At 37.8% G+C, this 22,855-nt stretch overlaps 1 protein-coding gene across 1 annotated transcript in view; it reads right to left on the bottom strand.

Moving 5' to 3' along the window:
* LOC113230933 (dynein heavy chain 10, axonemal) overlaps positions 1 to 22,855 on the bottom strand; it is a 125,012-nt gene that overhangs the window by 4,454 nt on the left and 97,703 nt on the right. Inside the window, exons 64-82 of the mRNA XM_026465042.1 lie at positions 22,623 to 22,767; positions 21,653 to 21,870; positions 20,583 to 20,788; positions 19,099 to 19,617; positions 18,215 to 18,362; positions 17,893 to 18,028; positions 17,582 to 17,736; positions 16,211 to 16,429; positions 15,759 to 15,923; positions 15,424 to 15,532; positions 12,398 to 12,561; positions 11,573 to 11,668; positions 10,402 to 10,580; positions 9,973 to 10,132; positions 8,761 to 8,962; positions 7,520 to 7,662; positions 5,972 to 6,130; positions 4,296 to 4,470; positions 2,403 to 2,534 (exon numbers count right to left, since the gene is read on the bottom strand). Coding sequence (XP_026320827.1) covers positions 2,403 to 2,534; positions 4,296 to 4,470; positions 5,972 to 6,130; positions 7,520 to 7,662; positions 8,761 to 8,962; positions 9,973 to 10,132; positions 10,402 to 10,580; positions 11,573 to 11,668; positions 12,398 to 12,561; positions 15,424 to 15,532; positions 15,759 to 15,923; positions 16,211 to 16,429; positions 17,582 to 17,736; positions 17,893 to 18,028; positions 18,215 to 18,362; positions 19,099 to 19,617; positions 20,583 to 20,788; positions 21,653 to 21,870; positions 22,623 to 22,767 — 3,430 coding nt within the window. The remainder of the gene's footprint in view (positions 1 to 2,402; positions 2,535 to 4,295; positions 4,471 to 5,971; positions 6,131 to 7,519; positions 7,663 to 8,760; positions 8,963 to 9,972; positions 10,133 to 10,401; positions 10,581 to 11,572; positions 11,669 to 12,397; positions 12,562 to 15,423; positions 15,533 to 15,758; positions 15,924 to 16,210; positions 16,430 to 17,581; positions 17,737 to 17,892; positions 18,029 to 18,214; positions 18,363 to 19,098; positions 19,618 to 20,582; positions 20,789 to 21,652; positions 21,871 to 22,622; positions 22,768 to 22,855) is intronic.

The following is a 22,855-nucleotide window of genomic DNA, read 5'->3' on the forward strand; positions in this document are numbered from 1 at the left end:
TTTTTTGTTTTGAAAAATGCCAATTGCGCTGATATAAAACTAAAACTAAATAAGATAAACAAAACCGCTTATAGGGTGTTGTAGATCTCGTTTCACAGATTCCATATATTATATTAATAACTCAATTTCGTTTAAAATGTCGATTACGTTGTTTATGATAAAGACGGCAGATAATTGTAAGGTCCAATGGTGTTAGTAAACTTACAAAAATATCTTAATGACTAAGTAAGATGGATCTCATTATCCATCTAACCTAGTCATTGACAATAGTTATTTGTTATGCAAGGCTGCAAAGTTGTTGTTTGACGCGAGTGCTTATATTGAAACCGGAGCAAGCGAAGGAAGCTTCGCTCGTGGTTGAAAAATAAATTCCTGAGCGTAGGGAGGGTTTCAAGCATAGACATATATCTAGATAGACGCCGCAAGTACAGCAATTTGTATGAAAACCGAGCGTGCCACATTTTATGTATCCACCACGACGTCACAAGAACTATTTAGTGATGGGAAACCTCCTTCCGCGCTAAATCGATTGATTGAACGGAATACACGTAAACACGCGTATTCCATTCATTGATCGATTCTAAATAGAATAATTTATGTTCAAGTATTTGTTGATGACAAGTAGTCATAATATTAATATAGTACAAAAATACTAGAATAAGATAGTTTAGTCATTTATTTTACTTTAAAAAAAATCAGACTCTACTTTTTAATCGACTTCACATATTAAAATTATTGTGCTTCCAGTAAAATGAGCTTATTATATAACATCTTTTTGTAATAGATCTTATCGATTAACTTAAATAATGAAAACGCACCTCGATATATGAACTTGCGACTGTCTTAATTAATTTTACTAGATGGTTTTCTGTTGGTAATTGATCAAATTGACGAATGGCAAGACAAATGAAAATGTTACTACTGACAAAATATGGTAACATCTTATTAATCAGAAGAGGTTTACTTAATGATGGCCTCGTGTGAAATTTTTGTTATTTGTTTATTATTTCTCGGATGTTTAACTCTGCTACTCTGCATTTTGGATAGCATCGTAGGTGGGATAAACTAGACCACCTTCGTCCTCGAAAGCAACGAACTCTTACGTATGGCCAACTCCAGATTTTTGTAAAGACAGCGCACTGTTAATTCTTTGTTTTTTATATATTATATATTTTTTGTATTACTCGTAATAATGAATAAGCAATTATTTCCTCACTATATTCGGATATTCGAGGCAACGTGCTGCAAAAATTATCGAAATTCCAGATACTACTGATAATAGATACTACAAAACTGAAAAAAAAACGAAACGTTACTAAACTTTATAACAAAAGAATTATAGAATATTTTTATAATATTAATAATAATAAGCAAAATAGGCGCCTTGACGTCGAGTTGCGGATACCAGCCCGTTACACCAAGTACCAAGTAATATTGCTAAGGTCATAATAATTGTTGTCCCTTTGTTTTCAAAATCGATCAGAATCGAGAACAGTGTTGTCTAACGTATACATCACTAAATGTTAAATTTGGCCAAAAAAAATTTACAATTGGCCGTACCACAGAAACTGAATGCATTATGCAAAATAGCGTTCGTTCGATATTCATGGCGCATTAACAAAGAATCACAAATATATCGCACCAAGTAAAAGCCGCAATGTATTACAAATTATGACGCATACACTGAGTTGCATATTTCTTTTCCCGAAATTAATACAAAACCAAAATAATTGTTTTTAAAATAAATTATGCATCTTCTAATTACAAAATCACTTGCCCGTGGAAGGAAACATCTCTGTTTACCCGTTTACCCACAGTTATGGTGCTTTTGCAGTTTATAATGGCACAATTTATTATGCAATTTTTCGCGTTTTAGACTGGTGTTTATCTACGATAACGGTCGAGCGCGTTCTGAAGTGTAGCAGCGGCAACTAAGTGAATGTCATTTACTTTGGATACGCGAAGTACGTACACTTGCGGCGTCTATCTAAATATATGTCTGTGGTTTCAAGCCACGAGTTTCAAAACAACTTTGCTGCCGAGCGAAACACACAACTTTCACAGAAAGAAAAAGGCATGTGCGCCAGAGTCTATGGTCAAGTTCGAATTTCAAAAACCTTTTCCACGTTAGAGTGCAAAAAAAGCATTTGAAAACCTTTCCGAGCTAGTGAGGTGAAAAAATGTTTTTTTACACCTGCCATCTTTAGTTGCCTATAGCAATGTTTTGTTGTTAAACATCCTATGTCGAATTTGGCTAGAGTATAGGTAAATACTCACTCTCCGCTACAGTCCCTGCGCAGCGTGAAATAAATGATTGGTGAGAAAAGCATCTATAAACATTGTTAAAAGTTTTCAAGAGGGCTGGTTTTTATCGGCTGATCTGAGATCCGATTTATACTCACTGGTTTGAGGCTGGAGCTCGATGAGGTGTCCCCACATCATGCGCACAGCCTGGCTGAAGTATCCAATCTCCGCATTAGGGTGCAGCCCGAATACTTCTGGAGTGTTTGCTAGCGGCAATGTGTCCACGAAATCTGTGCAGTAAGGATTCTTTTATGTCTTGGTATGCGAAATACGTTTTGTATAAAAATAATAAAATGTATTTTTTTTAAATAAATACAGCGTTAATTGTTTTAGACAATAAATTTACTTTACAGTATAGAAAAACATCGTGAGAATTGATGATAAATATCATTTACAAGCGTCGTGATAATGGGTATGCTGTAAAATTTTGTAAATTACTATTATATAAAAAAAATCCGTTTCATTTTTGAACTCCTTGTTTCTATAATTTTTTTACAGTGCAAGTATTTTTAAATAGATCAAATTAAAGATAGACATTTTTCATTTAATCTTTGGTATAACAAGTAAAAACGTAATAATTATAAAGATTGTAAATGTCACGGTATATTAAATTGCTTTGCTTGTAAACTGACAGAGTGAAATGATGCCTGATAAAAGACCCAATATGTATTTCGGTCTAATGCTAAAAAAGAACGAAGTATGGAAAGTATCGTAAAGGCGCGTTCCCATTATGTCTTAACGGTTTATTTATCGTTGGACGACTGTCGTGTCTAACTGTTCCCACTAGATCCTGGTGACAAATTATCGGTTTACGTCAGCCGCCTTGTCGTTTGCACGACAGAAAAGGTTGAAATTGCGATTATTTGTCGTCACATTTTTATCGTGACGTTTTATTTGTCGTCAGAGGACTGTCGTTCTAACCCTTTCCATTGTCGTAACGTCAAAAAAGATGAACGACAGTTAATCGTGTTTGTACCATATCGATGCCTTACTTTCTCAAACTTGTATCTTATAACTATACTCTAGTCAAATTCGATGTAGAATGTTTAATAACAAAACGTTGCTAGGCCACCAATGATGGCATAGGAAAAGAACATTTTTTTCAATGCTCATTATTAAGAGTTGCTCTGCTCGTAATTGGAATTTAAATAGGTAAGTAGGTAATTGAGTTATGTAGATCTAATACTTACCTATGATACGTATGATTTAGGAATAAATAAGTTTTTGCATTCTATTAATATTACTGCTAGATGGTAGGTAATAGTAGACGAAAAGATACAAAATTATAAGATTTTATTACATATTATATCATCGAGCATCTATTTCCGATTCCGAACTTGAATTACCACCAGAATTCGAATGTTTCCAATCTCTCCCTTCAAATCAAAAAGTGACTAGGGATGACACAGTTTTACAAATAATTACTGGTCATTTTTATGTCATTTTCAGGTGATTCGAAACTTCTGTTAAATAATATTCATTATGAACATGGCTTCAAGATTAGTATTATCCATAATTTAGCTTTGAATTTGGAGGGAAAATATTGAAATTGTGGTAACTGAAAAAGTCTGAGATGAAAACCCTAAAAATCATATGTCTTTGTTTGTTGACATTTATTCCACATCGAATTTGGCTACAGTTTATAGTTCGGGAGACGGGAAAACTTTCTATTTATTTTAAATTTCTTATCGAGGGTGTTAATTTGGATGCATTACTTTAAGAATAGGTAAAAACCAGTGTGTGAATATGAAGGAAATATGTGAAATCAGTCTGAAATATTTGTATGTACAATCCATTTTTTGCATTTCAGTAACTTTGTGTTTTAAGATACGAGTTTGAGGAAGTAAGGCGACGATATGTGAACAACTTCATTTAGATGTACAAGTCACGACACTTTAAATTTCACGGCTATCTGTCTCTGTATAATGGGAACGCGCCCTAACAGTGAAATAGACAGAAATAGAGCCTGACACAAATCGCCACTGACGTACCAATGTATTCGTCCCTTTCCTCGAAGTCAGGAGGCATCACATAGTCGAAAGTCGAATCTCTGTAAAAATGGAATGGCTGGAACTTGTCGAACAGGAATTCCCCGAGATATTCGTCCATGTAGGTCCTGACCACGCGCCGATCAAAATCATCGATCACACGCCCGCCGTACATTACCTGATGTGATTAAAAATATGCGTGAGTCTGGTGGTAAGCGACAGTACACTTGTCCACAGCAGTTGCAGTGCCATTTAAATCGCAAAGATCTGAGGGGCACTGCCACTGCGCCTGTCGTTGACGTTGACTGCCTCCATGGTCAAACGATTACCATACTGGGCTGCCGTGCAGAGGTCCCGGGTTGGATGGAATCAGAATAATTTTAATGGCTTACATTTATTTCTCTCGTGAGTTCGGGTGTAATTTGTGACTGTCTAAATATGTGTGTGTCCAAGTGTCCACTCGCGATACAGGGTCATCCTAGTGCAGAGCTATGAGTGTATTTATTTATTTATTTATGTGCCTGTAATTTCACTACTTCACATAAGTAACATTCACCGTCAATCTAAATTCAACTGCCTCCGCGGCCGAACGGTTGTCATGCCGGACTGTCACGCAGAGGTCTCGGGTTCGATTCCCGGGCCGGGAGAAATGTTTGTATGGCCTACATTTATTTATCTCGTAAGTTTGGGCGTAATTTGTGGTTGTCTATGTGTGTGTCCATGGCAACCGCGACACGGGGTTTTCCTAGTGCGGGGATATGTTGAGTGTGTGCGTTATAAAAAAAAATAGGACAGTCCCTTTTTTTTACACCTATTAGCTTACAATCGGATTACACTGATATTTAGTGTTTTCCCCATTGACTTACAAATAAATGGACGACGGGTCTAATACAAAAACCACGAAAAAAATGTCCCAAGTCAACCTATTCGAAATTTAAATTGTAATGTCATCGCAGTATCGCGCTGTCCGTAGAACAAATGAAGACTAAAGCGGAGTGTCGCGCTCTGTATACTATTTTAGCGCCTTACAAGTGCGGACACTTTTTAGCGCGGACCCGACGTCCATATAATTGTAAGTCAATGGTTTTCCCGATTAATATTTAACATCCCGCCAATCCGCAAAAGATTTATCAAAAGCAAACCATACCTACACATCTACAATACAAACATAACACACAGGGACAGTCCCGCTTTTAAGCTTCGTGTCCCGCTATCCCCAAAATTCTTAAAAGTGTCCCGCTTTCACAAAATAAAACACACAAATGGGCAAAAGCGAAAAATATATAAAGCCAGCCAACCAGACATCGAACACCAGACTACACAAAATTAGTTGTTTTTAAATTTTTTTTATTCATTAAGCTAAAATAGTGCTTATTTTTTTAATCATTAAACTTATCGTAACTATCATAAACATGTGTTTTATTTTTAAAACAATAATATATTTACTTAATATAGGTATATATATGAAGTTTGTCGATTATTAAGTTACTAAACTTGTTATGGTGCAGCTGTTGTTCAGAATGTTCAATTGCTTCTCACAACATTGGTGACGGTTTTTTAATATGATGTATATTGTTAATGTGACTATTATTTTATTACATTATTTTTTTTCCCTCAGAGCGAGACGACTGTAAATTTATTATTGTTTAAGATAAGAGTCGAGAAGTAAACATACTTACCTCCCCGAAAAGATACTTAAGCGTAGCCCATGGTACGACACCTTTGGTTACAACACAACGGTCCAAATACGTATTCAAGATCTGCATGCACACGGTGAAGTCAGCCTCCGCAAAGTCATATGATATATTCCATCCGATTTTGTCGTATTTGCGTCGTTCCTTTTGAAAATGGAAAAGTTTAATTGTGCTTGCAGTTTATAGACAAAACCAGAATAAGGATATCTAAGATGTTATTCTTAAAGGATTTTTTTTTCCTTTCTTATGATAGAATAGGTATCATTTGACCTCCATTTCACACCTAAATAATGCCATTGTGTCCACCAGGATCCCCTAGCCCAATTCTCTCTTTGTGAACTCAGCAGTTCATTAGAATCCCCTAAGTTAAATCTATGTAAAGTTGCAATCACATGCCTATTCATTCTCGCTTTGAAAAGGCTCAAGTTATATAGCAAGTTATAGAGGAATCTCTCCTCCGAACTCCATAAACGTTCACCATATAAATGTGGAAGCGGAACGCTACGCGCGCATTTCTGAACCGTCCACAACATTGGGGTGGAACCCCAGCCTACGTCTAGTCCGATAAGGTGAAGGAGGAATCCAATCTTGTAATTCTTGCAATTTAACTGCCTCCGTGGCCGAACAGTTGCCATGCCGGACTGCCACGCGGAGGTCTCAGGTTCGATTCGCAGGCCGGGAGAAATATTTGTATGGCCTACATTTATTTTTCTCGTGAGTTTGGTGGTTGTCTATTAGTGTGTCCATGGCACCCGCGACACAGGGTTTCCCTAGTGCTATGCTATGATGAATGTGTGTCATTAATATTGCTTCCATCGTAGAATACCGATAAGCAGGCAACTTTACGGTGGTTGACATCACGATGGAGTTATTATTTACTAGTATATGAAAAAAGTGAAAAGGGATATACAAGTCAAAAAAACTTTACAAGGAGCCGCGAAAAACAGTTAAAGCTTAATATGACATTAGGCGTTAAATGTTTGTAACTCGAGCCACAGAACTAGTAAGAGCTCTCATGCCAAAAAAGTTTTGACGTTGGCTCCGCCCAAATTTGTGAATAAATGTATGCCTGAAGTTCGCGTGTCATGCGACAGGAGATGTTGAATTTTGCACATTAAAAGTACCAAATTCGTTTTAGCGGAATAACTCTAAAACTAAAGGAATTTAAAAAAATCCGTAGTGAGAGTTGTGGATCATGCATAAATATAATTAATTATCCAATTTTTGTCCTAATAATCTGTAGCATTTTGAGGATAAATCGAAAAAATGTGAAAATTAGAGGTCATTTCGTGATTTTTATCTACCGAGGAAACTTTGTTTTATGTTTCTGATTAATGTCTATGCTTGAATATATCGTGTAGTTGCTCATACAATATTTAATTTTTAACTTTAAAGTGGATATGTCCCTCTAAAATCAAATCGAAGATTAGGAATTTTTCCTCTGCTCCCTCTTAAACAACTAGGCAATACTTATCGAAACGTTTTAGTTAGACAGCATTTACTTTAATTTAGCATATATTTGAAACTATCTACCTGAACAACGGCATGGAAGAAAGCTAAGACGTAGATGAGTTTCTTGAACAATGGATGTGCACATTCCGAAAGTGCATGTGGTCGCATTTTGAAGTACGTGTTGCGAAGGTTCAGCTTGAGACCATTGGGCGGCTCTGTTACCACTGCGAGAAATATCAGACGTGGATATCGTATATTAAATAATCTCAGTACATAGTACTAAAAAAACCGCCCTCAAAACTTGGTGGAATCACATCTATTTGCCAAGTTTTATTAAGCCGGATTCATCCCCTAGTTTGCCACTCTTGGAATAGTTTCTTCAAATAGAAATGGTACCAGTACTGAGGTACCCTCTGTCCAACAAAAAAAGATAAAACCAACATTAGCGCACCTTCTTTATGACTTTCCAAGATTTGCTTCTAGGAGACACAATCACATAATAACCTGTCAAAACCTCAAAGTAAAACAAAAGATATTCGTAGTTTCCTCACTAAAGAATCATCATTAGACAGTTTGCACACCCTTCTTACTCACATCATTTCAAATCTTAAGAGCTTTAATGGTACATAATTAATATAACTGAATTAGCTCACTATTAACTACTTCCTTCGCCATTCTTTTATGTTATAATTTTATGTTAAATATATAAATACAATATATATTGATTTTTATTATGTCGCATTATTATTATTACTATAGATATGTTTAATATTATTATATCTATTGAATTAAATTCCTAACCTAACGTATATTAGCCGGTGTCCTATCATAATCACAAACAGCTACTCCTAACCACATAATACACGCCACCAAGCAGTTAATCACCATAACTAATCGCTCACACCTTGAACTAACATTACACAAATATCACATTGTTGGACACAAAGTATAAACCGATGGCGCGGAGTGTTCAACGAAATACACAAAACACAAGGTGGGGGGGTTTTAGTCCGTAGGCTACTGGGCATAATTCCCACTGGAATCGGGCATCAAGTTACGGGACGAACAAGTCGTGCGCCTGATGGTAAGCTACACGCCTGTCCATAACAGTTGCAGTGCCACTCAGAGCTTTAAATCGCAAAGATCTGAGGGGCACAGCCACTTCACCTGTCATCCTGAGACATAAGTTAACAAGTCTCATGTATCAACCATCTTTACACTTAAAATCCGAACATTACTGCTTAGCTCCAGAAATAGGTAAGATGGCAGTACTTCCCTAGACGGACTCTTTCACTGCTACTAAAATATTCATAAGATTTTACCTTTCAGCGATCGCTGCAATATACCGATAGGGAACGTCGGTGTAGGGTCTGTGGTGAGCCAAAGACGGTATTCCGGGTTGGGTTTGACCATCAACTCTAGTTGTTTTTCGAGTTCACGAAGGAATGACACCAACAAGTGACAGTTTTGGAAGATGAGCCACTGGCCATGGGATATTGCGCCTTCCAGCAGAGACAACGCAGCCTGCACAAGAGACAGTCAAGGCATGCAAAACTATGGACTAATAATCTTAGGAAAATAAAACCATTGTAGAATAAGACCAAGTAGGATAACTCCATACAAACTTAGCAGCGCACACATTTGCAAAATCTCGTAGTGCACTTTTGTTGCATAGCGCGAGTCGTTGCACGGGCCTGGAGTTTGTGATAGGTTTATCACAAACTCGAATTTTTTTCCGAAATAACGTTTATTCGAATTGTCATTACACTGAAAACCGAATTATAACCAAACCGTTGTTCATTCAGGATATATTGGATGTTTGTCGCAAAGACACGGTCAGGCTCGGTTAGGTTAGGTTAAGTTTAAAAGAAAAATACATTTTCTTCTCAAAATTACTTTCGAGGATATGAAAATTCGAGCAAACGTTATTTCTGGAAAATGTCATTTCGCACTACTGATAGGTAACCCACTTTAACACAACCTTTAATTATAGAATTGAAGCGTTCCCTCGGTATTAAAAAAATTACCTAAACCAACCTATGATACAACTAAAATAATAACGTGACTACCCTTCGAACGAAGTGTAGGTATATGCGTCGAATAGGCGAGAGTTGTCCTATTTGATCTTATTACACTATGACAAAACTGTCAACTGAACACCGAATGAAGAAAATGAACACGAAAAGGGCGGTTAGTCTTAAATGTTGGTAACTCCAATGAACACTAACTACATCAATGTAATTTTTGGACTTGTTCTGTTTTTATTTTGTTTTTTGTTTCTTTATTTTTTTTCACTAAATTTCGTTTTCTAGATTCTTTGTCGAATTTTGTTTTTGTTTTTTTATTTTCACAAAATTCGGAGAGCATAATATAAGTCAATACATATGGCTGTTTACAAAAATAACAGAAACTGATCAAAAACAAAAGTTGGCGTAGTGTTCATTGGAGGTATCGATGTCATATCTATAAAGTTAGCAATGCCGCTTCTACTAAGCGTGCACATATAAAAGTCAAGAAGTGATATACCAACTTACCCCTTCTTGTCCTTGCCCAAGAGACAAGTATTTAAATTTGCCTCCTCCAAACCCACACCGATCTGCTAATTTCATTAAATCCGCAGTCGGATCTGATCCTGGACTCAGGATAAACACTACAGGCGTGAACGGAGTTGTTTGCTCGAATATCATATCCAAACTTGGAACAAAATTTAAAAAATACATTACAGTTGATCACAAAATAGATAAGACGGAAATTGTTCTGTGAAAAAAATTAGGGTAAGATAAGGTTGACTGGAAGAAATTGCTACTTAGCAATAAGGCCGCCTATTGTACATTGGCTTACTCTGTGATACTTATATTACTGTTCTGTTTTGTCATTAACATTTTAATGTGCAATAAAGAATATTTCATTCATTTATATAACAAAAAACATTCCTAATTGATCCTTTGTCCCTAATATGATACCTGATAATCGGCGGTGTGATATATTCCTCGCCCATTGTTACGGTAATGTAGTCGTTCAGGGCACGGTACACACGATCCACGCGAAAGCAACGGAGCAGCATCAGTATTTCAAAGGGTTTGAGCAAATTGCGATAGTTGTCGGGGATTTCGTTCGACTCTGGAGTATCGCTGTCGAACCACTAGAAACGAAATAAAAAGAAATGTTTGTTACAATGCTAACGGTGCTAAGGGTGCGTAGTAAGTCTATTTTAGCGCCTAAAATTAAAATACAAGGTATGAATGTTGATCAACGGAATGAGTTCGTGCATCTAGGTAATTTGTTTACAAGAGATGGAAAGTTTGATGAAGATATTGAAAGAAGGGTACGGAAAGGGAAACGCAGTATATGGAACCATAAAGGGAGCTTATGGGAAGCAACATCTTATCCCAAAAAGCACACGTGTCCATACAGAATGCTTTGCTGGTTCCTACACAGACGTTTGATAGTGAGCTGGGTATGGCAGAAGAAGCATGAAAGTAGAATTATTGCAGTGGAGAGATCTTTGAGGAAAATTTATGGAATAAAGTTGAGTGATAGAGTGAAGAATACAATAATACGTGAAAGATGTGGCTTGAAAGAGGATGTAGTGACTAGAATAGAGAAAGGAATGTGGAGGTGGTTTGGGCATGTAGAGTGGATGGTTGTAAGAAGAATTACCAAACAGATTTACGATGCGAAATGTGGATGGAAGGGTTTTAAGAGACCGTCTCAGAAGGATTTGCATTGACCAGATCAGTGATGTCCTCAAAAAAGCAGTGACAAGAATAGAAAAGTTGTACGAAAAGGGTAGTTGATATATGTGAGGCTCGAGAGCTGTGTTGGTATATAGTGGCGTTTCGTGGTCTCTGCCTACCCCTCCTGCGGGACGTGGGGACGTAGGGTGTGAGGTTATGTCAGTATGTATGCATGTACAATATTTTTGCTATCGCTATCCAAAGATTTTTAGGCTTTAAGATGTTTATGGTAACACTTGCGTTTGACAATATGCGACAAGGTGCAGCAATGATGCAATTTTGGCGAGAAATGTCGACGCGTCCTTGTCCGTTATAGTTTAAATATAAAAAACGCTGTTTAAGTAGAAATGTCAAATCGTCAGCGGTCATAGCTCAACATTAAAAATTGAATGATTACCTCTTGCCAGGCGACCAAACTCTTGCCAATATGATCAGGTAGCGCCACGAACGGGTCCGGAAAATCGAAGCTTAACTTCATTATATCTTGCCACCCCTGAAATGATGTCAAGAAGATTACTCACATATATATAAATGACGTTTACAGATGTATGATGACCTACGTAATAAAACTCCTACGGATAACATTTTTTTTTTGTAGCAGCAGAGCTATCGATTTCGATATCGAACTTTCTGTTGCGATCAGCCATACCGTCGACGCTGCTGTACCTGTCGCGACTGCATTACTCCACCAAGTCTGAGGTACATCAGGCTAAAAGCCAAATACACCCTGAGGATCGAGCGGTTGGAATCCCGCCACAACGTCAATTTTAAGTTCGTTTGTGGTGGAAGTACTGTCGACCTCGTGAAGGGGAGTTTTGGCCGAATGCTGTAATCTACGTTTCCGCGTATCTACTAACCATATCGGCGTTTTCGCGACCGGTTACCTGGCACCAGATTGCGCCATACAAGTGCAATAGGTACGTTTAGATTAGTTGTTTAGTTTTTATATTATATCAATATAATAATATGTTCGTCCTTGTTATATTATTATATTATATGGGCCATGAGTCGCCTGACTCAAATAATTCTGAGTAGCACCACAACTGTTATGAGTAGGCGTGTCGCTTACCACGATGTTCATCCTGTCACAAGAACACTTCGATCAGAACCAATGCTATCAAACAGGACTTGTCTGCTTTAAACGATTCCCACTTAGTGATATATTTCTTACTGTCTGACCTAAGTTATGTACACAAGGTTTTCGTTAATTTATGGTTTTTACCTGCGCTGGTATCCAAGGAGCCGGGGAAGCGCGTGCTGACTTCTCGAGTGAGACGTTCCCTTTAATGAAGAAGTCCAACTGCGCCTGTGTAACCCTGTCTTCACTCTGCTCAAGTTTCACATCCATTTGGAAGGAGAATAGCAATTTGTGGCGCTCGAATATACCTATTACAACACAACTTAATGTTGAAACTTTAATACATGAGAAATTTGTATTGAATTGGTATTCAATTATTTTTTGTTAGATTAGTCCACTAGTTTGTTATAATTAATAATACAAAGATCGAACACTTAGAAAAAATTCCTAAGATCCGACAGGATTCGAACCGACGTCTTCCAGCAAACCGGGCCAGACGCTATGCCAACTAAGCCACGGAACGAACCATCAGACCTCACGAATTCTTCTATGTGCTTGTTGTCGGATCTTTGTATTAGGTTTTCAACGACTTTTTAGCCGTAGTGCCATATATGAGAAATTTATGAAAATATTTAATCACCCAGTTAGGCAACTTTACAGCTACTAGCCTTGGCTAGCGATGTCGCTATTAACTGTAATTAAATTTATTTGCTAGAAGCACAAATTTGCTACAAAAAGTCGGTTACAATCCGGACCGGAGGATTTTTTTTAAGCGTTCGATCTTTGTATTAATTACTTTTGTATTATTATTTACTTCTTTGTATTATTTCTTTGTATTTTTATCAACAGTAGAGTTCCTTGTGAAAGAGTTCGTCCGGGGAAGTACTGCTACCTTACCTGTTTCTGCAGCCAAGCAGTAATGTTCCGGTTTAGAAGGGTAAGGGTGTTGGTGAAATTACAGGCACATGAGACTTGTCAACTTATGTCTCAGGGTGACGGGCGCAGTGACAGTCCCCTATCTTTGCGATTTAGAGCTCTGAGTGGCACTGCTATAATAATAATTATAACAAACCATATAATAACTACCAAAGTATAATAAGAGCAAGTAGGACAACTCCTGCTTGTTCGGCGCGTAATGCCTACAATTCTCTCGGAGCGTAGGGTTGTTACATTAATATTTTAGTTGTACTGTAGGTAATAAACATAATTTGAAAAAAATATGTTTATGACCTGTAAGTTCATCACAGTATTATCGTACTGTATTGAAATAATATTTGTTAAATGCAGTAGGTGTTTACGTATCGTTATTTTTATTCCAGAACCGGTTTGGTATCTTGTTTATGGAGTATGATCATGAAATAATACTTAATTTGAGGCACTCTTGTTCAAACTAGGTACCACAAACAGAACAATAAACACGTCTACTCTTTGATGTCATTTTTTAAACCTCAAGGGACGATCCGCACTATGCAACGCGAGTGCACCGCGAGATTATACGAATGTGTGCGTCCGTACAAGGCGCGTGACATCCCTCCGTCCTTTTATGAACCCCTGCTAGGATCCCCTGGGGGATTTACGGATGTGCACACAGGCAGGCCGCGCTGGTATCCAGCTACCATACTTGTCTTATTCTTTTCTTTACTGTAGTACCATCAGACATTTCCATTGATGGTAAAGAGGCAACTTTTTTATGCCGTCATTCCATTACGTGATAGTTCCATAGCAAATGTTGTCTTTTTTCGTAGTACCTTCAATTTGGAATTAAATTCCTTTCGGACTATTAGTTCCACTCTTGGTTCCAGTTATCCAACTGCATATAGGGACCAGAAACAAGAATTAAATTATTTTTTTAAATTTATTTAACAAATGGAATTATAATATTTTTTTGAAATAAATCAGTTGAGTCAAGTCAAATAGAATAAAATAAAATAAAAAAGTTTTAAACTTCTCTTTAAACTAATACTTACTTTAGCTGTTAAATTACACTTACATACGTAGAAAATCATACTACGAAAATTTTCACGAGTTAAATCCATGGTGATGTAGACAACCAATTTCAAAACTGACGCCACAATGTAAAAACAAGTGACAGTCAGATGAAAAAAACTGTATTCTACAGCCAGAGTTCCATTTTAAAATGTTGTAATTACTTTTTAAATATTGTTTATGTAAGTGGCCAGTTCCGGAAACTTATAGTGCGCCTCACGTACAAAGATCGAACACTTTCCAACCGACGTCTCCTAGCAAACCGTGCCAGACGCTATGCCAACTAAGCCACGGAACGACGGAACGAACCTTTGGACCAGTTATACCATTTATTATACCATTAATGGTATAAATGGTACTAACTTGTCCCATTTATAGGTACATGTAATGGTATAAGGTGGTACTAGTTGATCCCAGTTGTACCATTGGATAATAAACAATGGTATAAATGGTACTTACTTGTCCTACTTACACCATTAAAAGTACAAATGGGACAGATTAGAACATACTACTACCCAACAATGCGCTGGTATACCCATGTAAGGTTTCTTATAAATATTGAACTACCTTTGCACCATTTTTTCAATAAATATTAGACAAATTTTATTATACGTAGAATTTAAAACAGGATGTAAATATTTTAAAGCAGTCGTGATAAACTAAAACATTCTCCCTTGAAAAATTAAATTACTTTCGTCCTTTTTACAAATCACCGATGATATGTAGGTGAACCTAAACATTATTTTAATGCCCGGTGAACTAGAATTATTGATAGGTAATGATGAAAATTATGATGAAGGGAGGACTCCTAGTGAACATATTTTAATGAGTTGTAGTTAATGTCGAGAGACGGATCACAAAATTGGACTTAAGATCCCCAAAACGCGATGCTGATTTCGACTTCCAACTAATAACAACGCATTGTTATCATATACCAACGTACTATATCAAGACTTATTTAAAACCAAAATGTAATTTGAAAACAGGACGTAGATAATTTTAAAATCTACACATGATTTTCTGAATTTTTTTTCTAAATGTAGCTTTCACCCTTTCTACGAAACACCGACGATATAAGTTCTTCAGTTTATTTCGGTGTATCATAGATAACTTTAATTTGTTATTGTTACAAATATACATTATTTGTAATAAAAACATGTTATTATGTTACTTCAACGACTTACCAGTACACCCATAGTCGTAAACATTCTTGGTAAGCATATCGATAATGTTGCGCAGGCGTTTCACTAAAATCACGTTGGGCATTGCTTTTCGCAGCGAGAACGAGAACACCTGTGTATAAACACATTTCATTACTTATCTGTGTATAACGGTCATTACCACAAAGTTTCATAGACTCCTTTGCTTACGTCACTTTGTCATATCGTTACGTTATCATCATATACAAAACATGACTAGTGCCGTAACTTATACTTTACATGTAAATTGAACAATCTGTATTAAAGATTTACCGCGTTTAATTCTACAGCGAAGATTTTTTCCTGACTTTGAAACTCACATCGAGATAAGAAGTCAAGGAGTACTGATACATGGTGTTGACGTTAGCCATGTCGGAAAGCACGAAGAAGAGAATGGACCCACGCTTAGCCACCGGTCGGTACCCGTCACGCAGCTTCTCTATATCTATAGCCGTCGCTTCTGCCAGTTCCAATTTCTCCATAACCTGAAATCAAATTTTAATATTTTGGGACTGGTATAGCATATAGCTGATGTAGTTATGCTTTACGATAATCTACAGGTAGTTTTCGATCCGTTTTACTGTCGTGCTCTTTTTAGAAGTAACCATCAGCCAAATACATTGATAGCACTAGTAAAAACCGAGACAGAATCAGACAGAGTACAGGCTTACGTTTATCATATTCACATCTGCATATAGGATATAGACTCTATTCCTTATGCAAAAATTAACCTAGCCTAGCCAAGGCTTAAGAAACCAAAATGAAATGTTACCTCAGCAGCTTTCGATTTAGTGTTCTCAAGAGTATCGACCAGTTCGACATTGTCCAGCATGTTTCCAGTTGAAGTAGCCAATTCTCTGAGTAGAGAATCTTCCAATCCTTGCAGCAGACTCTTGTTGGTACTCGTTTCGATTATGAGAAACTCTCTTTGTTCCTCCAAATCCGCACGTTCTGCTCTCACCACCACGCTTAACAATTGGTCCTCTAAACCCTGTTATACATTACACACTTTCCAAACACAGGTAATTTCATTTTAATGAAACCTTTTATTACGTAATGTAAGCAAGGTTTTTCAGGTGCTGTAAGTTTTGTGGATAATTTGTGGCATTTTCTGCACTTAATTGTCGAATCGGATGGGTTTTCAGAGGGCGCGGGTCGGGCCCGCGGCAAACGCGGGCCGGGAGCGGGCGCGGCGCGGGTGTTGTAATATATTGAGTTCTATGCAACCGTCCACAAAGCTTCCACAGGGCTTCAGCGGGCTTGGACGTTGTATTTTTTTACAACTATGGAGTGGGTTTTAATTAAGTTTCAAAATGAATTCGACTGAAAAGCTTATATCATTGGTGCGATCATACCCCAGTTTATTTAATACAAGTGGTAGAACACGGAAGTAAATATTATTTGGTCTGTGTGATAGAAATTATAAAAATTGTTTTAAAAAGGAAATGATTTGGGAAAAGGTTTTCATGGAGACAAAGCAAAGTCGTGAGGCTTGTTCATCCCGTCCTTTGGTATCGTAAAAAAAAGAAAACCTGGATAGCAAACAGCAGTATGTGTCTGTCCAAAGCGAAGTACTAGAAATGTGGAACTTTCGCAGGGTTAGCGCTAAAAGAAGAAGTTCTTCTTCATCACTATCCTATAGTGACATGGTGCTTTGTTGACTGTGTTGAAAACTTAGAGGATGGAAAAAAGGTTGAAAATGAAGTGTGGCGTGACGCCTTTGGTGTCACACCGGCCGCCTTCGCGGCGGGACAGCGGCGATCTCGCTTCCCGCAGGTCCGCCCGTCTGTACTCGTCTGTGTGACATGACTTTAAGTGTAGGCCCTACCGCGAGGGAAGCTAAGATAGCTCATGTAGATGCATGCAATCAACTATGTGCCCTTAGCTCGGTTAGCTTTCTTCGCGGTGTGAACAGATGTATGAAAACATACCGCGGCTACGTAAGATAAAGCTAACTTAGCTAAGCTTCGCTCACGGTGTGGCTTGCTCTTTATACTTAACACTGATTTTAACAAACAGCTTATAATTTCTGACTATTTATGGACGAACTTGTTTTGACTTTTATTCCGTGTCGATCTTTAATGGGTTCTATGAAATCTATGTCACTACTCTACTAGCATGTAAGTAGACATGGAAAACGAACCTGGACTGTGACAGTATAGTTAATAACGACTGCCTTAGCATAAGCTGCAGGGTTAAACTGCGGATTGGCCAACTTAGTGGTGAGATACATGCGGAAATTTGGATCATAGTCTACTTCTGAACTGCCCAGCATTACGAACGTTCGGCCACTTTCAACTGGAAGGAAAAGCAAATTACTTAACACTTCAAAGGATCAAATTATAAGTGAGTAACCAACAGGATACTACTATTGCTGCAACGCAATTTGTATATATTAGTTCAAAAATGTTGGTATGAGTTTTCAAGGCCGTGAACACAAAATATTTCTGATACCTTTTATATTCTTCTCCAAAACATTATCCACTACGGGGTCAATATATTCGTTGACATCTTGGAACAGCACAGGCATACCATACTTGATAGCCATCTCCAATTGCCTTAAGAACTGCGCGTCATTAAACGATAGAACCTTAGCGGAAATAATCACAAAAATATTATTACTTATTTATCACCCAACAGAAGCAAACTATAAGACGTTTCATATGAGTTTTCCATTTTTGGATACATTTTATGCTGACATTATACATTTTACTGGCTGTGGTTAACCCCAAAAGAAGAAGAATGTTTTTTATAAACATTATTTCCTCGGTCCTACCTTTAGATTGTTCTTAGCCTCCCTCTTTTTGATCCAGTTGAGCGCTTGTGTCTGAGGGTCGATGCAAAGCGGGAATCGCGATGCCCGCGTTGTTAGAATACCGTTCTGTACTGATAACTCGTCTGGTGGTAACCCTTGGGAATTCCATCTGAAAATGAATTTGACAACAGTCATGAGACACTCAACGCCAAAGACAACGTAACGCACGTAACTGATAGTGCGCTGAAAAGTGGGTTGAAGCGCAACCATTGACTGATGAGCAGGTCAACTACCCTGATTATTACTACTGTACTACTGTTTTTTTTTTTCAAGCAAACCAACGTTTCGGGTCCTTTGCAGATACCATGGTCACGACCATGCGACCTACATAGTATTGTCAAGCGAACAGATAAAGCTGGACATGGTTAGGCTTTTTGGACGCGCGTCCGATCAGATTAAGTAATCTTAGTTATTTAATAAAATAAAATAAATTAATCTATATTATTTCGATGGATAGCCATTGCAATAATAGACAATTACTAATAAAGAAGACTTTTATTGTTTGACTTTTACAATTTATGACGTTTTTTGATAATTGATTTAAAAAGTCTGGTTTTTAAATGTGAAAAAAATTCATACTAAAATTAGTGGACACCCGTCCACTAAACTGTTTCCAACACCCAAACTACATTTTACAAATGTAAAACCCAAATGTCCGACTAAACTGACTGGTCTGTCCGGCAAATCAGTTTTGGGTCCTGGCAACTAATGGTCCCAAAACATTGGTTTGTTGGAAAATACAAATATACGCGATTTAATTCCAAAAAGCAGTAAACAATCGGGAAATGTTAAGAACTTGACAAAAATATATATATTAAGAATGAAGTTATCTGTCAGGATCTCACCCACTAATTTCTACTTCGTTCGTCAAATTCTTTTGAACAGTATAAGGTGTTGTAAGTGGTATGCCACGTTCCAAAAGATCGCTCATCCAATCTTCATAGATCATCATTTCTCTAAACGAAAAGGAGAACGGTCCTGTGTAGCTTAGGAAAGATGCAGAAAGTAAGCAATTCCCGATTAGACGTCCTCGTTCTTCGTATAATGCTTTCAAGTCACGTGTCCATCGGATCTGCTCACTTGCCAAACCAGACATTAATTTGTCTGCAGCCACCAAACGGCGCATCATAATATCAGTTTCCTCCTGTAATTCCTGCCTTCTCATCATAGCATTATCATATTTGGCATTCAATTTGTCCAACGTATTTTGCAAACGATTAATCTCGCGATTGAGTGAGTCCAAGTAGTTTATGGCTTCGGTGAACTGCCTCTCGAGATCAGCTACTTTGTCTATTTTGGGTTTCACTTCCTTGAATACAGCACAATATCCTAATACGGCTGTTACGAATTTGAGCAGACCATATCTGAAAACATTTCATATCACACCTTAAACAATTTACATTTTAATGCAGAAATGACATAGACATTAGACCTACTAATGCAGAAATCACATAGACAATTCACATTGTAATGCAGAAGTCACATAGTATTAAACATTTTAATGCTGAAATCACATAAACAATTCACATTTTAATGCCTTGACGCTGTTGTATGACTTCGTACTGGTCGCGATCGAGACGATGGAGCCGTGGGGTTTGGAGCTCGGGATTTATTTAACGAGTTTGTTTAGAGAAAGGGGCTGCGATCACCGCTTTGGGTCGTGGTTAGTTCAACAGGTATCCAATGGCGACCAACGAGCAATGCTACCACTATAATGGGAACTTTTATGCCGGGCACTACACAGGGCAGGATTTTTTAAATTAGAAATATTTGTGCAAACTCTAGTAAATCCCAGTTTCTGGATTTTAGTAACTATTGACGAAGCCTAGTGCAGATCTTTAGTTACAAATTTAACTTTTCACATTAATTTCAGAAGTTTCTGTCCAATTTGTTACAAACCAGAACAGCTGACTGTCCAAAATATGGCAAATTCAGAAAAGAGAACAGGTTTCAAAATAACTTAGAATTCACTGTGAATGTCAGTTTGACTTATTAATAAAGTATGCTAACTATAATTATTAAAAACTGCACATAAACCGTAGATCATTTACAATTCTATGAAATCTGTTGGTACTGATACGCGATAACACACCCCAAATAAGATACACAGCACGCCACAAATATATTTTGACTCCACATGCAACACATCAATTTGAAATTTATCCGAAGAAACAATTCCAAATTTTTATACTTTATCGTAACGAAGTTGTTTACTATAATGAGTACGTTTACCAGCTGAAGTGTGGTTTCAATTTTCAGTAAACTAAAAAAATATAATTTTTAGTAGAGCAGCTAAAATTATATAATTGTTGAATGTGATATCGCATACCCGGCTTTACTTATTTGTTGCATAGTGTCAAGTTTCTTGCTCTTCTTCATGTGAGCTTTGACAGCCTTAACTTGTTGCTGCGTTATAAGATCGCAGTTCATCTCCTGAAGATTTCGTAAGAAGTTGGGATCTGCCATCATGCCCTTTGCGCCCTTCCAGCTTACGTCTTTTATGCCACGGATGATCACAACGCATTCGCAGACAACCTGTCACAATGTAAGAGTATGATCATATTACATAATTTTTAAACATGGGTTAAAATGGGTACAAAGAGATAAAGAAAAGAGTTATTAAATCATGCGCCCATTATGAATTTTCTATCAATGATCTTCAATATTTCCCCTTCAATTTCCCTTCAAAATTTATAGTCTCTTGGGGTTTTTGCATGATTTATATTAAATTTCTTATACCTTTTTTTGCAGTTTATGGAATTGCATTAGTTAATTCCGCCTTCCCCTTTCTACCATCGGGGGACTAGACGTAGGTTGGAGTTCCATCCCTAAGTTGTGGACATTCTCTGGATTCGCATTAAACGTTTCGCTTCCCCATTTATACGGCGAGCGCCTAGGGATTGTAATTCCCAGTATACAATATTTAAAAGCGCAGTTACAGCGCCACTGTCGTGACACGCGCGTGCCACTTTCGCAGCAGCAGTAGAGCTCCTAATGACAGACTTCTTCCTGGAAAGTAACCTTACCTATTTCTGCCGCCAAGCATTAATGTGAGCATTACTGGGTTCCAGTTTGGAAGGGTAAGAGTGCTGGTAAAATTACAAGCACATTATGGGATTTGTCAACTTTAGTCTCAGGGTGACAGGCGCAGTGGCAGTGCCCATACGATCTTTGCGACTTAAAACTCTGAATGGCACAGCAACTGTTATGGATATGCGTGTCGCTTACCACCAGACGCACAATTTGTTCTACCCGTGTCTTTGTGTTGTAAAAAAATTATTACTGATTACTGAAGGTCTAAAATCGCGCAGCTGCTGCGCCACAGTCCCACCACTACAGTACTTCTACAAACTCTAAACTAATCCAAGACCGAGACATTATTACCCTTCGACGCCTTACCTGCACTGCTTCGGGCGGCGTAGCAAAAGACCGAATCTCAGTAATATCGTTCTTATCTAAATCGGCCAAGGCGAGTCTGGCCGCTTCTAACGCAGGTAAAGCTTCTGACAACGCTTGCTCAGCTTCGCCTTTTTCTTCTTCGATTACCACCTTTTGTTCGGTAATCTCTACTTGTTTCACTGCTGCCACTTGCTGTTTTGTTACCGCTGTGTCAGTAGCTGAAAAGTAACAACATCGTTTTCAGTCTGGAGAAAGCAACTTGCGGTTCTACCGAACGGGATACTTCTGTTCCAACTGATCTTGGGCTTTTACCTTACAGCATCCAATAGTTAAGGTGTGATAATAAAAAGGAATACATTCAGGAGACGGGTAACAGCGTCTCCCGAGTTTTTATCGTTGCCAAACTATTATAAATGATAAATCTAATAATTACTAGACATGCAAAATTTGTATTCGGATGCATTCTGAAGTCCGATAATCCCACTGTCGGGACGGTTAAGTATATAAGAAAAGTGTAGATGAGAGAGTTAGAAGGGGTCCACCTCAGCGAATGTACCTCCTTAGACTGAGGACGTTTTAAATAAAAGCCAGTTTAGGAGTACCCTAATTAAGTTCATAACAATTCCTATATAATTTTAAGAAATTGGTTAGTTGGGAGGTCAATGCTCTGAAATGAGATTTAAATTTTTGCACTGTTGATACTTGGCTCTGTTGACTAATTAGTTTACCGACCACGGCCTGTGGAATTGCTGGGCAGCCTTGAGGATGCTTCCACAACCTTTGGAATGCTTCGGCAGGACGTCGAGTGTGTACGGGTATGCGGGGCAGAGATCAGAGGAGTGCTGCTTGAGGACGTCACGTAGTAACTAGGGATACCGCGGCATGCTTAAGGTCAGTGTGTGAAGCCATCCTGTCAGTGGGCGCCGGGCCTAAGAAAGAACTTGTACTGTAAGCGCAGAATCACACATACCTTTAGTGATCTCTTTCAAGAGTTCTTCACATTCTGCCGTCTGTTCAGCTACAATGACTTTCTGTACGGCCAGCTTTTCGTTAAGGTCCGCCAGTTGCACATTGGCCTCTTCAATTTTATCCAATCCACTTTGGAGACGCTCGCACTGAGTTGTAAGTAGAAAATGATAAACCAAAATTAGGCGTACAGATCACAGATGAACGACTACCACTACATAGAATTTGATCCATAGT

This window comes from Hyposmocoma kahamanoa, unplaced genomic scaffold (assembly GCF_003589595.1).
Source record: "Hyposmocoma kahamanoa isolate Upper Pololo Valley unplaced genomic scaffold, ASM358959v1 64, whole genome shotgun sequence".
Classification (NCBI taxonomy): Eukaryota; Metazoa; Arthropoda; class Insecta; order Lepidoptera; family Cosmopterigidae; genus Hyposmocoma; species Hyposmocoma kahamanoa.